Source organism: Oncorhynchus clarkii, chromosome 9 (assembly GCF_045791955.1).
Source record: "Oncorhynchus clarkii lewisi isolate Uvic-CL-2024 chromosome 9, UVic_Ocla_1.0, whole genome shotgun sequence".
Taxonomy (NCBI): domain Eukaryota; kingdom Metazoa; phylum Chordata; class Actinopteri; order Salmoniformes; family Salmonidae; genus Oncorhynchus; species Oncorhynchus clarkii.
Window position 1 is genome coordinate 50,529,703 of NC_092155.1, and position 17,536 is coordinate 50,547,238.

Below are 17,536 nucleotides of genomic sequence, written 5' to 3' on the forward strand. Positions count from 1 at the left end.
GGAACATGTCTAAACAAAGTAAACAAATCCCAATTGGGGTCATCTGGTGTAAACATACTGTTACACCTTCTGATTATGTCTCCCTGTAGGAATTGGACAAGTGTTTTGCGTGTAACTCTCAGCGGCCTTATGACCCGTACTACCACAAAAACAGTCACCGCGTGGAGAACGTCATCCAACTCAAGGACAGCAACGAAGACCTCACATGGTGGCAGTCCGTCAACGGTGTGTGTGTGTGTGTGTGTGTGTGTGTGTGTGTGTGTGTGTGTGTGTGTGTGTGTGTGTGTGTGTGTGTGTGTGTGTGTGTGTGTGTGTGTGTGTGTGTGTGTGTCTCTCAGCTGTAATAATCTCTCATTATGTTTTGTGTGATTTATTCCCTACAGGAGAGGAGGGTGTCAGTATCAGACTTAATCTGGAGGCAGAATTCCACTTCACTCACCTCATCATGAAGTTTAAGGTGAGAGTATGTGTGTGTGTGCTGCTGTCTGATGCCAGCTCAGGAATTTGATGAGTAATATCCAAGAGACAGGAATCCAAACTATCTCCAAACATATTACTACCAATAGAACAGACTTGTAATAACTGTCACATGAATCATTCAGAATAAGTCCCAGCTGTTCCTGAATTCTGTTCCGGCTGTTCCACCTCTTTCTCCCAAGACATTCCGCCCGGCAGCCATGCTGATCGAGCGTTCGGCTGATTTTGGTCGCTCCTGGAGACCGTACCGTTATTTTGCCTACAACTGCACCAAGACGTTCCCACGCGTGCCCGGCCACGCCCTCCACTACATCAATGATGTGATCTGTGAGGAGAGATACTCTGACATCGAGCCCTCCACGGAAGGAGAGGTGAGGCCATGAAGCGAGTTAGGGACAACGATGGAGTTTCCTTCTGTAGATGAAGAAATTTGCATTTGCTGATTATCTGAGCTGTGAGATGACTCTCGTTTACTCTCTTTTCTCTTGCAGGTCATTTATAAAGTCCTCGACCCTGCCATACATGTGAAAGACCCATACAGTCTGGAGATTCAAGGTGAGGCAAATACTTGAGAAATTAGATCAATTAAGAGGACAATCTGAGGACTACTGGAAGTAACCTAAAAACTATCCATTTATTTGGACTCCATTAATTGACATAATGAAAGATTTGTGTGAACATTCCTTTTTTCGGCAGAGCTGTTGCGGATCACCAATCTGCGGATCAACTTCACCAAGCTGCACACCCTGGGAGATAACCTGCTGGACCGGCGCTCTGACGTTCTGCAGAAGTACTACTACTCCCTGTATGAGCTGGTGGTGAGGGGCAGCTGTTTCTGCTACGGACACGCCTCAGAGTGTGCCCCCGTACCAGGGGTTGATGCCAGGGACAGTGGCATGGTGGGTAGGACCGAGGCATAGAAAATATCCAGTCTCCAACTCTTTTTACACCTCGGTTTGTGTCAGCTAGCCTAGCGGTTAATAGCTTTGGGCCAGTAACTCAAATGTCGCTGGTAAAATCTGCCGATGTGCCCCTGAGCCAGGTACTTAACCCTAATTGCTCCTGTAAATCTGTCTGGATAAGAGCGTCTACTAAATGACAAAATGAAAATGTCATATGTTGTCTCTGTGTGGGAACTCTTGGTCATTGCATATGCCGATGACTGTGGTAAATGTCCAAGAGACAATGGCAGCTGTCATGTTTTCTTTTTGTGATTGGTCAGATCCATGGGAGATGTGTGTGTAAACACAACACTGAGGGGTTAAACTGTGAACGCTGCAGAGACTTCCACAACGACCTGGCCTGGAGCCCAGCCGAGGCCAACGACCCTCACACATGCAGAGGTGAGACTAAACTTTACTCACTTGGAGTGGGAGGAATCTGTCAATGTTGTCCAACCCTACAGTAGACGTAGAAGTAACACTACAGGATACACACAGCCGCAGAAACAACATGTTGCACCATTTCTGATGTTTGTGATTTTTTTTGCTTCTTTACTTAGAATGTAACTGTAACGGCCACTCCAACCACTGTCACTTTGACATGGCGGTTTACTTGGCCACGGGCAATGCCGGCGGTGGCGTCTGTGACCACTGTCTCCACAACACCATGGGACGCAACTGTGAGATGTGTAAACCATTTTACTACAAGGACCCCAGCAGGGACATCAGAGACCCCGGGGTCTGTACTGGTGAGCAAACCTGGAGTAGAATACTTCAATCTAATGTATACCACATACCATGTGTTTATGGTAATACAGTGTAGATGGGCGACTCACTTTTGACCCATCGTGGTCTCTCTGCACACCACTCTCATTGTGTGACTGTTTCTCTGTCTCTCTATATCGTCCTATTCACACTCTTCCTCTCCGCAGCGTGTGACTGTGATCCTGTGGGCTCCATGGAGGGAGGTGTGTGTGACAGCCACACAGACCTGGACATGGGCATGATCGCCGGGCAGTGCCGCTGTAAGCTCAACGTTAAGGCCACCCGCTGTGACTACTGCAAGGAGGGTTACTACGGCCTGGCCCACAACGACCCACATGGCTGCCAACGTGAGTGTGTATACCTTAACCTGTGTATGCATCTCTGTGTGTGTGTGTGTGTTGCCACAGACAGTGTAAACCATATATGTGTCTACTGTTTGTTTCTCTCAGCGTGTAACTGTGACCCTCGTGGGACCATAATGCTGGGAGCACCATGTGACCAGATCAGTGGGGACTGCTCCTGTAAGAGATACGTCACAGGCCGCTACTGCAACCAGTGTCTGGTAAGACTGGCCCTGTGCTCTTTATAGACCCATCGTCTACCATCTCACACGCCGTGCCTATTCTGATGCCTCGTCTACCATCTTGTAAGGATTGCGTTTCGGTTCTGAGGATGCGGTCGCCATGTTGTGTGTGTCCTCTCCTTTAGCCGGAGTACTGGGGTCTCGGTAATGACCTAGCAGGCTGCCGAGCCTGTGACTGTGACTTTGGTGGAGCCTACAGCAACAGGTACGTCTGACGTTTCAGGAGAATTGCTTATCTCTCTCTCTCTCTCTCTCTCTCTCGCTCACTGTGTGTGTGTGTGTGTGTGTGTGTGTGTGTGTGTGTGTGTGTGTGTGTGTGTGTGTGTGTGTGTGTGTGTGTGTGTGTGTGTGTGTGTGTGTGTGTGTGTGTGTGTGTGTGTGTGTGTGTGTGTGTGTGTGTGTGTGTGTGTGTGTGTGTGTGATTAATAACACTGAACGGGACTTACCACTTAGTGTGGTACAAGTCTTCATTATTAGGTGTTAAATGGAATAATCGTACGTGCCTATCTTTCTTACTGTTTCTTGACTGGTGAGTTGTGAATGAACCAGGCTATGATGTCTGTGTGTACTGTATGTCTGTCTGTACACAGGTGTATGGTTGAAAATGGCCAGTGTGACTGTAGGAGGCACCTGATTGGTCGTCAGTGTTCTGACGTGCAGCCTGGGTACTTCTGTGCCCCGCTGGACTACTACAAATACGAGGCAGAGGACGCCGTTGGCCACTCCCCTAGTGACCACAACCTCCCGGTGAGCACACACAGTGCAAACAGAACAACTGTACAATAGGGCACTATTGATAGATGTAAATTGAGTATAGTCTAGTGTGAATTTAGTTCTTAAAAGCATACCAGTGTTTGCTGTTCACAGCTCTCGCCTGCTTCACTGCTAAATGTCCAAACCTTGAATATTATGTCCTTGCCTTGGAATATGTTAAGTCTTTATTTATAGGACTGTTAGGAAGTGAAAGGTCTTTCTGTGGATTTGGTACTTTCTCTTGAGCTTTAAATAGTGTGTGTAAGCACCTTTCACTGATATACTCTCCGACCTTGTGATTCTATATCAGTGCGATGTGGTTTTCAGACTCAACTTTTCCATGTTTGGTCTTGGGCACAAGTTGTTAACATAAGGAGATTTCACTGTATTATTTCATATTCAAGGTCGTTCGTAGTGGATTGGAAACTGTATGTCTGTGTCGGTTCTGCTAAGTCTCTGTGTGGAACACTATCTGATGTCTGTATCTGTATCTGTGTCCTGTTGTGATGTTTGACTGCGTTTAGCTGTGCCTGGCAGGTACAGGCAGAGCCAGAGAGATGGGTATCAGACCAGGAGAATGTGTCTCTGTGTGGGCAGACCCACGGCTCAGGAGTGTGTGTGTGTGTGTGTGTGTGTGTGTGTGTGTGTGTGTGTGTGTGTGTGTGTGTGTGTGTGTGTGTGTGTGTGTGCGTGCGTGCGCGCGTGCGTGCGTGCGTGCGTGTGTTTGTGGACTATGGAAGGTACTGATAGTCTGGCTCCCACAGGTAAAGGGGTTTACACTCCTCTCTGTACTCCAACCCATGTGAGAGTAAGATTGCTCAATCAGATTACCTGATGCGTGTACAGGCCCCCTCCCTAGTCACCCAGACAGTTGCTGGAACAGAACAGAACACATCAGACAGACAGACAGACAACGGCTGCAGGCAGCAGGCCTCTGTTATATTATCTCATATCATACCTCCTGTCTCCTCACTTCCCCCAGGACAAGCCTCAACATCCCCAACAAAAGATAAATTTAAATAAGGAATGTGAAAGTATGAGATATACTATGTAGGAATCTGTTTTTAGAGTACAATAGAGTGCAGGACCAGGGGATTGTGGGTCATGCAGTAGCTGGACTCAGGGGTTAGTGTGTTGTCACTTTTGAAAACTTGATTTATTATAATGTGGTGTCAGGGATCAGGGGTCAGGGGTGGTCATGTGATAATAAACATTATTCTCTCTTGCACCACATCCCCTCTCTCTCTAGCTAACATGATACTGATTATATGTTTTAATTTCCTGGTGTCTCTTTTTATTGACATGTCATCCGTTCATGCTTAGCATCAGCTCTAAGCCTGGTTCCTCTCTAGGTTTCTTCCTAGATCAGGCAGTTTTTCCTAGCCATTGTGCTTGTGCTTCAGCATCGCTTGCTGTGTAGGCCGTGTTTCTGTAAAGCACTTTGTGACAACTGCTGATGTAAAAAGGGCTTTATAAAATACATTTGATTGATTGATCAGGTTTTCTCAGATTTCGTAGCGTCATTCAAACTGTACTCTTTTGAGGGCGACCTTGCATTAGATGAGGGTGGCAGCATGTTGTGCATATCAGAGGTCAGATCAGCGAGTGTTGGCTGGCGTATGTTTTGTCTGTTAGCTACAGTAGTAGTGTGCAGTGGGCCTGCAGACAGAGCGGAGCACAGTAGCTCATAGACAGACACTCAGAGCTATGACACTGGCCCAGAGCTGAAGTGACCCGGAAAAAGATCAGACGGTAGAGGAGATGCCAGCCTGTCACAGAGAGTTAGTGCTGCCTGCCACACACATACACACACACAAAGCCACAGCTCTCTGCCTCTTTCTCTCTCTCCCACATACATGCACCCTCTCTCTCTCTTTCTTTCTTTCTTTCTTTCTTTCTTTCTTTCTTTCTTTCTTTCTCTCTCTCTCTCTCTCTCTCTCTCTCTCTGTTGGAATGAATGTAAAAGTTTCCATTTAATATCCTCATGGTCACTCGTTTCAGCCTAGCCAAGGTACAGCTATTCTGCTCCTAGCAAGGCATGTATGATAAGTCTATAAAGTCGGTAGTCAGTAAATCAGTTGAACTAATCCTCTCCTCCACCTTTCCTCTCCCCAGGGCAAAGCCAGGCCCCAGGCTGAGGTTGACTGTGTGGAGCACCTCAACAACCAGCTGAGGAGACACAGACGCCACAGACGCATCGCCACCACCCAGCAGCAGAGGGCAGCATTGAGACGCATCCGCCAGCTGCAGCAAACGGTAACACTCACTGTCTGTTCCCTTCATATAAATAAATACTACTACTGACCTCTATGGTTCCCTCTGATTTCCCTTTGCCTTGAACCACGTCAAAGCGCTTTCATATCGGTTGAATGATTACATTATCACATACAGAGCGATTGGGATGTTTAGGTTTTTCAATGCACTTTAAAGAGCTCTGCTGATATATCTCAGTGAAAGTGGCCCGCGCATGGTAGAGATAGTGGAGAATGTCTCCACAAAGACATATTCCATAGACCAGTCAGGTGGTTATGGGGCTGTGGGCGCAGGCAACCAGGGCTTGACAGCAGGAATCTGAGTCCAACCATACGGTCCATACAGGTATGTGTTTGTTTAACCTGCTCCCTGGATAGTCTCTCTCCTCCACCACAGACTAGATTACCTGTCAAGGATGACGAAACAGGGCTGTTTTAGATGCTGTTCATTTGACTCCTCTTGTTGGCATAGTTCAGTATGCAGGCAGGAATGTACACCTGTTGACTGTGAGGGTCCAGTTAATCGGGTTTGTTCACGGGTCATCTTCTATGTGTGTGTTCCAGCCTGATGTAAGGAGTGTTCACAGGGAGAGATCTCAGGGTCACATGGTCACCTGGACTGGGCCTGGTTTTGCCCGGGTCAAGGATGGCGCTGGACTGGTCTTCACAATAGACAACATCCCCCATGCCATGGAGTATGACATCATGATCCGCTATGAGCCAGAGGTACACTCTCAGAGTTCCTACATGTCTTCCCTACAATTAACCATATACGGTGTATTCAGAAAGTATTCAGACCCCTTGAATTTTTTCACATTTTGTTACGTTACAGACATATTTTGAAAATGATTCAATTAATTGTATTCTTCATCAATCTACTACACACAGTACCCCATAATGAAAAAGTTAAAAAAGGCTTTTAGAAATGCTTGCAAATGTATTACAAATAAAACACAGAAATACCTTACTTACATAAGTATTCAGACCCTTTGCTATGAGACTCGAAATTGAGCTCAGGTGCATCCTGTTTTCATTGATCATCCTTGAGATGTTTCTACAACTTGATTGGAGTCTACCTGTGGTAAATTCAATTGATTGGACATGATTTGGAAAGGCACACACCTGTCTATATAAGGTCCCACAGTTGACAGTAAATGTCAGAGCAAAAACCAAGCCATGTGGTCGAAGGAATTGTCCGTAGAGCTCCGAGACAGGATTGTGTCGAGGCACAGATCTGGGGAAGGGTACAAAAATATTTCTGCAGCATTGAAGGTCCCCAAGAAGACAGTGGCCTCCATTATTCTTGGAAGAATAATGGAAGAAGTTTGGAACCACCAAGACTCTTCCTAGAGCTGGTTACCCGGCCAAACTGAGCAATCAGGGGAGAAGGGACTTGGCCAGGGATGTGACCAAGAACTCAATGGTCAGTCTGACAGAGCTCTAGAGTTCCTCTGTGGAGATGGGAGAACCTTACAGAAGGACAACCATCGCTGCAGCACTCCACCAATCAGGCCTTTATGGTGGCCAGACTGAAGCCACCTCTCAGTAAAAGGCACATGACAGCCCGCTTGGAGTTTGCCAAAAGGCACCTAAAGGACTCTCAGACCATGAGAAACAAGATTCTCTGGTCTGATGAAACCATGATTGAACTCTTTGGCCTGTATGCCAAGCATGACGTCTGGAGGAAACCCGACAACATCCTTACGGTGAAGCATGGTGGTGGCAGCATCATGTCTGGAGGAAACCCGACAACATCCTTACGGTGAAGCATGGTGGTGGCAGCATTATGTCTGGAGGAAACCCAGCACCATCCTTACGGTGAAGCATGGTGGTGGCAGCATCATGCTGTGGGGATGTTTTCAGTGGCAGGGACTGGATCGAGGGAAAGATGAACAGAGCCAAGTACAGAGAGATCCTTGATGAAAACCTGCTCCAGGGCGCTCAGGACTTCAGAATGGGGCGAAGGTTCACATTCCAACAGGACAACGACCCTAAGCAACCCGATCGAACATCTCTGGAGAAACCTAAAACCAGCCGTGCAGCGGCTGACATCCAACCTGACAGAGCTTGACAGAAACACAGAAACATCCAACCTGACAGAGCTTGAGAGGATCTGCAGAGAAGAATGGGCGAAATTTTCCAAATACAGGTGTGCCAAGCTTGTAGCGTCATACCCAAGAACTCTCGAGGCTGTAATAGCTGCCAAAGGTGTTTCAACAAAGTACTTAGTAAAGGGTCAATACTTATATAAATGTGATAAACCTGTTTTTGCTTTGTCATTATGGGTTATTGTGTATAGATAGATGTATTTATATATATATATTTTTAATCCGTTTTAGAATAAGGCTGTAACGAAACAAAATGTGGAAAAAGTGAAGGGGTCTGTATACTTTCAGAATGGCACCTTAATTCAAGCCCAACGTACAATATTACAGTATGACAAGATTACACTATCTGAAATAAAATGTCTGAATGTCGTCTCCCTCATTTTATTACCCCACAGGGGGTAGTCGGTATTGATCATTGTGATTACATTTGACATTTACATTTGAGTCATTTAGCAGAGGCTCTTCTCCAGAGCAACTTAGTGCATTCATCTTAAAATAGCTAGGTGGGATAACCACGTATCACAGTCATAGTAAGTCAAACCATTCCTCAATAAAGCAGACACCATCAAAGCCGGTGCTGGTAAGAAAAGACAAGGGTGTCAGTGCAGGAACATTGCAACAGTGTAACAATGGAACAGTGTAAAACAAATGATGCTTCCTACCTTTAAAACACTGTCTGTTATGTGTGTGTGTAGTCTACTGAGGACTGGGAGGCCATAGTGAGTGTTACCTCCCTGCTGCTGCCCACCAGCTCCCGCTGTGGCAACCTGCTTCCCACTGAACAGCTCTACACTGTCACCCTGCCGCACAACAGGAGGTACTACTGATACCAACAGCATGTGTGTGTACGTGTGTGTGCGTTCATGTGCATGCGAGAGAGAGAGTTTTAGGGTGAGAGAGAGAGAGAGTTTTAGTAGAGGTTTTAATTGTTGTGTATGTTTCCCATATATGTGTCATTAACGTGTGCCAACCTGTATGTCAGTGTGTGTGTGGTCTTTTGCTTATTACCCAGGTATAAATCTAACAGTGACTCCTATTATATTATCTAAACCTCTAGCAATGGTTACTATCCAGCTGATCATCTGGTAACTAAGGATTTCACAACATTCCTGAAGGGGTATTTTGGATATTTCACTGTTAGGATACAGAGGAGCCAATATACTGTCTCCTGTAACTTCGTTCTGGCCAAACACATGGGCGTGCGAGCACATTCTTCTGTTAAAGTAAATTGATAGTGTATTGAGATTGAGTAACCGTGAAAACGCCCAGTCTAGGTGAGAGCAAGTCGCTGTCGGTTCACTGAGTTCCTTTTACATGTATTTAGCTGAGCGCATCCTTGAGATTGCAGATGGTTAAGATAAAAGCTTGCCAGAAGATAACGCATGAATGATTTGTGCAGAGAAAATGTTCCCTGTGTGTATGGCTGTTCACAATGACAGTGAATAGGAGAACATGTACTTGATTACAGGTAATATACAGTACACTGCTATCAGCAATAAAGATGTAGACCTTGTTGTGTTCCGTTCCTCTGAACTTTGCTTTGGGAAATAGTCCTGCCACCACATTCCTCTGTATATGGACTTGTCTGTCCTGCAGCATGCTCTTTGTCCACACTCATTCTCTCACACTCTGTCAACCATCACCATGGAGACAGGCCAGTCCAATTCTTCCTCTCCTTCTCCACCCCATCTAATAAAGACTCTCTGACGGTCTACCTCTCTGTTTTTACCTGCCTAGTATGGTCTCTACCCCGGCTATTCTCTGGTCAACCAACCTATACATGTTGAGAAACTTCCCTTAGAATTAACTTCAGTGAAGAGTTCGTTCCCTCGCCCGGATCTTACTGGCTCACTGGACCGTGGCTCCCCCTGCTGTTCTGCTCTATGATTGGCGCCTCAGGCAGAACCAATTAGCAAAGTGACCCAAAACACAGACAGCGAGTCAGAAGTCAGACAGGATGCGAGGGCAGAGAGGGCAAACAAGGAGGGCACTAGGCATACAGTGACTGGTAGACTGGATCACACAGTCTTTGTTGAGAGTAGAGCGATTAAAGGGGTGGTGGGGTATAAACTCCTCCTCTTTATGAACTCAAAGACCTGTTCTCAATTATTTGTGTGCAATTAGTTTCTGTGGAATGCAGCACATCTAAAAAACACACAATGGATAGGTTTTTTGTTACCCCGTCTGTGTCTCCTTCTGTCGTCTGTTTACCAGTGTTGAAGAGCAGGAGGAGAAAGGCCCTCTGACAGAGACTGTTCATCTGTCTCTTTCAATCAAGGGGTCCCAGACCTCCCTGTTTCATCCTGTCACTGTCCCTACTGTATATTTGTTTGTATAGTGTCTGTGGGTGAGTATGTGTGTTTGTATAGTGTCTGTGGGTGAGTATGTGTGTTTGTATAGTGTCTGTGGGTGAGTATGTGTGTTTGTATAGTGTTTGTGGGTGAGTATGTGTGTTTGTGGGTGTGTATGTGTGTTTGTATAGTGTTTGTGGGTGAGTATGTGTGTTTGTACAGTGTCTGTGCTTGAGTATGTTTGTTTGTATAGTGTCTGTGGGTGAGTATGTGTGTTTGTATAGTGTCTGTGGGTGACTATGTGTGTTTGTATAGTGTCTGTGGGTGAGTATTTGTGTTTGTATAGTGTTTGTGGGCGTGAATGTGTTTTTGTATTATGGATCTCCATTAGCTGCTGCCAAGGTCTGTGCGTCATCTGGTGACAAGGCTAGCTTTGATTTCTTTCACTTCTTTATTTCTGGCTGTATTTCTTTTCATCTTTAAAGGGCCATACGGCTGTGTCACAACTCACACGAGAACAATGTCATATCAGAGTGTCTGCTAAGATAATCTCTTTGTGTGACCCAACAGGTATGTCCAGATGCCCAGGCCTTTCTGCTTTGAGCCCAGTAACCGTTATGTCGTGGCCATCAGATTCCAGCGCCACGGAGTGTCCCAGAGACACCTGACCGCTTTCATCCTTGTTGATTCAGTGAGTCAGTCAGACTCTGGCGTGACAGCCCCGCATTAGATGGAGCTCATGTAAAACAGGAAGCAAAATGACCGTTTTATGTGTGTGAGGGAACAATCAGCAGTGATGTGATAATAACTGTTGACCAGATACCGCAACCTAGTGGTCTGAATACAAAAGTGCACTTACATTAAGCGTAAGACCGCAATAGGTTCCAAATTCACTTTACATTTCACCTCCTTTCACCTCTCACTCACCTTCTTTACTACCTTTCATCCCTCCATTCCTCCCCAGCTGGTGCTGATCCCCAAGTACACGGAGCTGCTTGGTTTCCAGGGTAACGACCCTGCGGCGGAGGAGCGCCGTGATGAGATGGTGCGCTACATGTGTCTGGACTCCTTCATGGCCATGCCCATGCCCATGCTGGCAGAGATGTGCACCAAGCTCATCTGCAGCATCTCTGCCATCCTGCATGACGGAGCTCTGCGTGAGTGGACACTCAGCACAGCCGCACACTGAACCGGGGGGTCAGGGGTCAAATATCAAAGGAAAGGGAACATTAGGCAACGCCTCCATTAATGCCTTCTTATCGAATACTGGGTATCAAATACTTCTCCGGTCCAACTATTGAATCACTTTACTTACCAATCTACTACTACAAGCTGCACTGTGATCAGTAACACAATGTAACCAGGGTTGCCAACAATTTTTCAGTAAGAATCGCTGTTGGCTCCTTGATTTGTCGCTAGAAGTCGCTAGATTGCGTTTTGCGACGACGTCACAGCATCAATTTGCTGCGGTCCCCGACGTAGCGTTTTCGCCCCCCTCTCCCGCCACGCACCCCCTCCCCTTGTGCTTCTCTGCCTGTGTGTGCACCGTTGCTGTGACTTCTGTTGCAGCTTCTCCCACTCAAAGTCACTAAATTCTATCAAAACCATAGGCATTTTCGGTGGCAAAACTCCTCAAAAGAAGCCTGAAAAGTAGTGCATTTGTCACTAGCCTCTTTTACCAATAAAAGTCGCTGGAGTGGCCTAAAAACTTACTAAACATAGCGACCAAGTTGCTAAATTGGCAACACTGAATGTAACTCTGTTGTAACACCATTTGATATGGTCTCCGTATGCCATCACCCATGGCTTGTTTGACTAAACACTTTTCTTCTCCTCTCATGTTCCTTACAGAATGTCAGTGCGACCCCCAGGGGTCTCTCAGTGCTGAGTGTGACAGGGTCGGAGGTCAGTGTCGCTGTAAACCCAACGTGATTGGACAACGGTGTGACCAATGTGCACCTGGCACCTATGGCTTTGGACCATATGGCTGTACTGGTGAGTGAGCACTGGCATCTTTCAGTCATGAATCATATCTTTGTTTAATATATACAGTGGGGCAAAAAAGTATTTAGTCAGCCACCAATTGTGCAAGTTCTCCTACTTAAAAATATGAGAGAGGCCTGTAATTTTCATCATAGGTACACTTCAACTATGACAGACAAAATGAGAAAAATTGTTTGATCACATTGTAGGATTTTTTATGAATTTATTTGCAAATTATGGTGGAAAATAAGTATTTGGTCAATAACAAAAGTTTATCTCAATACTTTGTTATATACCCTTTGTTGGCAATGACAGAGGTCAAACGTTTTCTGTAAGTCTTCACACGGTTTTCACACACTGTTGCTGGTATTTTGGCCCATTCCTCCATGCAGATCTCCTCTAGAGCAGTGATGTTTTGGGGCTGTTGTTGGGCAACACGGACTTTCAACTTCCTCCAAAGATTTTCTTTGGGGTTGAGATCTGGAGACTGGCTAGGCCACTCCAGGACCTTGAAATGCTTCTTCTAATTTGCAAATTATGGTGGAAAATAAGTATTTGGTCACCTACAAACAAGCAAGATTTCTGGCTCTCACAGATCTGTAACTTCTTCTTTAAGAGGCTCCTCTTCATCTACACTGATTGAAGTGGATTTAACAAGTGACATAAGGGATCATATCTTTCACCTGAATTCAGCTGGTCAGTCATGGAAAGTACATGTTTGGTACACTCAGTTTATATACTATATATGGCAGGTGCTACATCTTGTGTGTGTCAAACACTGGATAACCTCACACATCATCCAAAATACTATTTCCCCTTCTCTCTTTCTCCCTCTCCCTCTTTTTCTCCCTCCTCTCCCCTCTCTTTCTCCCCCTCCCTTCACAGCCTGTGACTGCCATTCCCAGGGCTCTCTGGGACACCAGTGTGACCCGGTGACGGGGCAGTGCCCGTGCAGACAGGGGGCCAGTGGGCGCCAGTGTTCAGACTGCCAGCCTGGCCAGTGGGGCTTCCCCAGCTGCAGGCCATGCCAGTGTAACGGTCACACTGATGACTGCAACCCGCAGACAGGGGAGTGCCAGACCTGCAGAGACTACACTGATGGACAGTACTGTGAAAGGTGGGCAGAGGGAGAGAGATAGACAGGGTAGTGCCAGACATGCAGAGACTACACTGATGGACAGTACTGTGAAAGGTGGGCAGTGGGAGAGAGATAGACAGGGTAGGGCCAGACATGCAGAGACTACACTGATGGACAGTACTGTGAAAGGTGGGCAGTGGGAGTGAGATAGACAGGGTAGGGCCAGACCTGCAGAGACTACACTGATGGACAGTACTGTGAAAGGTGGGCAGTGGGAGTGAGATAGACAGGGTAGTGATTGGTAGTGTGGTTGGATCAGATAGTTGTTTGATCAGTAATAGTCCAATAGATAATATTGTGATGATGGGTAATGCTCAATACTCAAATGCACATGTTCTGTCCCTCCCTGCTCAGGTGTGTGAATGGTTTCTTTGGGAACCCAGTGCTGGGGTCTGGAGATCACTGTCGACCATGTCCCTGTCCTGGGATCCCAGGAAGTGGACACTCCAATGGAGACTCCTGTCACACGGACATCTCATCCAATCAGATCCTCTGCAACTGTAAACAGGGCTATACAGGTGAGTCCCAATGATACAGTTTAGCTCATGAAAAAATGCATCCCAGCTTGGTTTATCGGCATTTCACTTATTTACCTAAACCTAACCCCTAAATTCTAACCTAACCCCTCCCCTACCCTAGGCCCTCGCTGTGAACGCTGTGCCCCTGGTTACTATGGCAACATTGAGCACCCAGGCGGGCAGTGCCTCCCGTGCCAGTGCAGTGGCAACATCGACACCCAGGACCCAGAGTCATGTGACCCCAGGACAGGACAATGCCTGAGGTGCCTGTACAACACGGACGGCGCCTCCTGCTCCGACTGTAAACCTGGTTACTATGGCAACGCCCTGGCCCAGGACTGCAGGCGTGAGTTACTCCATGACAATAGATGGTTGAACCTCCTTTGAGTTCTGTCTCTGTGTTTTCTTATCTGTGTAAGGGACTGGTCATGCTCACTGGAAACAAACCATTGTCATTGGTGATGATACGTGTCTGCAGGGCACATGCGCTACAGTATAGAGTACGACCTTCTCTGCTCTGTGAGTGTTGTATTGCGTCTGACATTTGTGTCTTATTCCATCTGCAGGTTGCACATGTGTAACAGCAGGTACACAGCAGTCCTACTGCACTGACGGTCATTGCCACTGTGACAGACAGACAGGAGCATGCCCGTGTCGGGACAACGTGGTCGGCCACAACTGTGACCAGTGTGCCCCCGACTACTGGAACTATGGTACAGACAGAGGGTGTGAGCGCTGTGGCTGCCACCCTCTGCACGCTATGGGATCACATTGCAACATGGTAGGCCCTATAGTTGGGAAAGGCAGTTTTACATACTTTTGTTTCATGTACTTTACTTTATCAGTGGTATCCCTCTCTCTGTCTGCCTGTAGTTTAGTGGACAGTGTCACTGTCAGCAAGGCTTTGGGGGAAGGCAGTGCACTGAGTGTGAGCAGTTCCATTGGGGAGACCCACGTGTGCAGTGTGAAGGTGATCACATGACACAGTTCAATAAGCTTTTCAGAGTCTGTCTTTAATTCTATATTCTGCATTACTGCCATCTTCATATTCACTATGTATATATTCATGTGTATCTCTCTCCCCTCTCCATCTCTCTCCATCTCTCTCTCCCTCTCCATCTCTCTCCCCTCTCCATCTCACTCCCTCTCCATGTCTCTCCCCCTCTCCATGTCTCTCCCCCTCTCCATCTCTCTCCCCCTCTCCATCTCTCTCCCCTCTCCATCTCTCTCTCCCTCTCTATCTCTCTCCCCCTCTCCATCTCTCTCCATCTCTCTCTCCCTCTCCATCTCTCTCACCTCTCCATCTCACTCCCTCTCCATATCTCTCCCCCTCTCCATCTCTCTCCCCCTCTCCATCTCTCTCCCCCTCTCCATCTCTCTCCCCTCTCCATCTCTCTCTCCCTCTCTATCTCTCTCCCCCTCTCCATCTCTCTCCATCTCTCTCTCCCTCTCCATCTCTCTCCCCCTCTCCATCTCTCTCCCTCTCCATCTCTCTCTCCATCTCTCTCCCTCTCCATTTCTCTCCCCCTCTCCATCTCTCTCCATCTCTCTACTCCCTCTCCATCTCTCTACTCCCTCTCCATCTCTCTCCCCCTCTCCATCTTCTTACTCTATCTCTCTCCATCTATCTACTCCCTCTCCATCTCTACTCCCTCTCCCTCTTCCCTCAGAGTGTAACTGTCACCCTCTGGGCTCGGAGATGGCCCAGTGTGACCGTGTGACAGGGGTGTGTGAGTGTAGGGAAGGGGCGGTGGGGCGGCGGTGTGACGAGTGTGCCCGCGGGTTCACCGGGGTATTCCCTAAGTGTGTCCGGTGCCACCCCTGCTTTGAGCTGTGGGACGACGCAGTGTGTATGATCCGCCGGGACCTGGACCACATCCTTTACGACATCCAGAGGATCCTGGAGAGCGGAGAGACGCCCGGCGTGGGCGACAAACGCATCCTCGAGCTGGAGAACAAACTGGCCCAGGTACAGGACCTGATCCGAGACGGAGACTGGGACAGACTACACCAGCTGATTGGCCAGTCCATTGATGACCTCAGGTAACAGCGTCATACTGTACTGTACTGTAGGTGGCACTAGACTGGAAGTGCTCTTTGACCTCTTGCAGTATAGAGCAGTTCAATCCACTGATGACATACTGACATAAAGTACATACATAAAACAGGATTCTGTGTGAAAATGACAATGCCCACTGACTATGGACTGAGTCATATGAGAAGTCAGATGTTCAACACGACTATGTGGCATTCCAGAGCAGAGATAGCTCTGACTGACGGACGTTTGATGGGTGTGGCCCGGGAGCTGAATGGGACAGCGGTGCAGGACGAGGTACTAAGGCAGAACCTGACCCAGATGGAGAGAGAACTCAGGGACCTCAACACCACTCTGATGCACCACCGCCAAAAACAGGAGAACAACCTCAGCTCTGGTTTCCAAGGTAATGCCTTCCTCTTGACCCGCTCTTCTTCCCCAGTCACCTAACCCTAACCCTAAAACTAACCCTAGCTCCTAACCCTAAAACTAACCCTAGCTCCTAACCCTAAAACTAACCCTAGCTCCTAACCCTAAAACTAACCCTAGCTCCTAAACCTAAAACTAACCCTAGCTCCTAACCCTAAAACTAACCCTAGCTCCTAACCCTAAAACTAACCCTAGCTCCTAAACCTAAAACTAACCCTAGCTCCTAACCCTAAAACTAACCCTAGCTCCTAACCCTAAAACTAACCCTAGCTCCTAAACCTAAAACTAACCCTAGCTCCTAAACCTAAAACTAACCCTAGCTCCTAACCCTAAAACTAACCCTAGCTCCTAAACCTAAAACTAACCCTAGCTCCTAACCCTAAAACTAACCCTAGCTCCTAACCCTAAAACGGTCGAATTGACGTGGTTTGGGTATGAAAAGTCTGACACGGACCAGAAAACTGTCCACAGCTAAATATGCTCCAGGCCGGTCGCGACAACAGGCTCAAACACCACTAACCTCTTTCACCACCTACGCAAGAATCATGTGAAACAGTACAGATGAGACCCAAAAAAGTACAGTTGAGTGCTCAAAACAAACCCCCGACTCAGACGTTGCAAAAGGCTTTTGCCCGCGGCACACTATATGGTAAAGAATCACGAAGATGGAAGGAGATAACAGCTGCTGTTACAACTTACATCGCCCCAATCTACACGGCCGAGAAATGGGGGTTTCATGAGTTGGTGCTAACACTTGACCCAAGGTACCAAATGCAAATTGATATGTGAAACATATTAATGCCAAAATAACATGCAAAACAGGAAAGCCCCCAAAATATATACAGTTGAAGTTGGAAGTTTACATACACCTTAGCCAAATACATTTTACTCAGTTTTTCACAATTCCTGATATTTAATCCTAGTAAAAATACCCTGTCTTAGGTCACCACTTCATTTTAAGAATGTGAAATGTGGGAATAATAGTAGAGAGAATGATTTATTTCAGCTTTTATTTCTTTCATCACATTCCCAGTGGGTCAGAAGTTTACATACACTCAATTAGTATTTGGTAGCATTGCCTTTAAATTGTTTAACTTGGGTCAAACGTTTCAGGTAGCCTTCCACAAGCTTCCCACAATAAGTTGGGTGAATTTTGGCCCATTCCTCCTGACAGAGCTGGTGTATCTGAGTCAGGTTTGTAGGCCTCCTTGCTCGCACACGCTTTTTCAGTTCTGCCCACACATTTTCTATAGGATTGACGTC

The 17,536-nt window shown here is 47.0% G+C and overlaps 1 protein-coding gene across 1 annotated transcript in view; it reads left to right on the forward strand.

The window, feature by feature from the left end:
- Positions 1–17,536, forward strand: part of LOC139416489 (laminin, beta 2-like) — a 53,464-nt gene that overhangs the window by 27,972 nt on the left and 7,956 nt on the right. The window contains exons 4-27 of the mRNA XM_071165129.1: positions 90–225; positions 384–457; positions 660–848; positions 969–1,032; positions 1,174–1,376; positions 1,700–1,820; positions 1,979–2,167; positions 2,351–2,530; positions 2,633–2,745; positions 2,892–2,971; positions 3,357–3,513; positions 5,635–5,775; positions 6,336–6,497; positions 8,575–8,696; positions 10,741–10,861; positions 11,135–11,327; positions 12,022–12,165; positions 13,039–13,270; positions 13,646–13,809; positions 13,931–14,155; positions 14,376–14,590; positions 14,683–14,779; positions 15,480–15,852; positions 16,066–16,250. Of these exons, the coding sequence (XP_071021230.1) occupies positions 90–225; positions 384–457; positions 660–848; positions 969–1,032; positions 1,174–1,376; positions 1,700–1,820; positions 1,979–2,167; positions 2,351–2,530; positions 2,633–2,745; positions 2,892–2,971; positions 3,357–3,513; positions 5,635–5,775; positions 6,336–6,497; positions 8,575–8,696; positions 10,741–10,861; positions 11,135–11,327; positions 12,022–12,165; positions 13,039–13,270; positions 13,646–13,809; positions 13,931–14,155; positions 14,376–14,590; positions 14,683–14,779; positions 15,480–15,852; positions 16,066–16,250 (3,880 nt within the window). The remainder of the gene's footprint in view (positions 1–89; positions 226–383; positions 458–659; positions 849–968; positions 1,033–1,173; positions 1,377–1,699; positions 1,821–1,978; positions 2,168–2,350; positions 2,531–2,632; positions 2,746–2,891; positions 2,972–3,356; positions 3,514–5,634; positions 5,776–6,335; positions 6,498–8,574; positions 8,697–10,740; positions 10,862–11,134; positions 11,328–12,021; positions 12,166–13,038; positions 13,271–13,645; positions 13,810–13,930; positions 14,156–14,375; positions 14,591–14,682; positions 14,780–15,479; positions 15,853–16,065; positions 16,251–17,536) is intronic.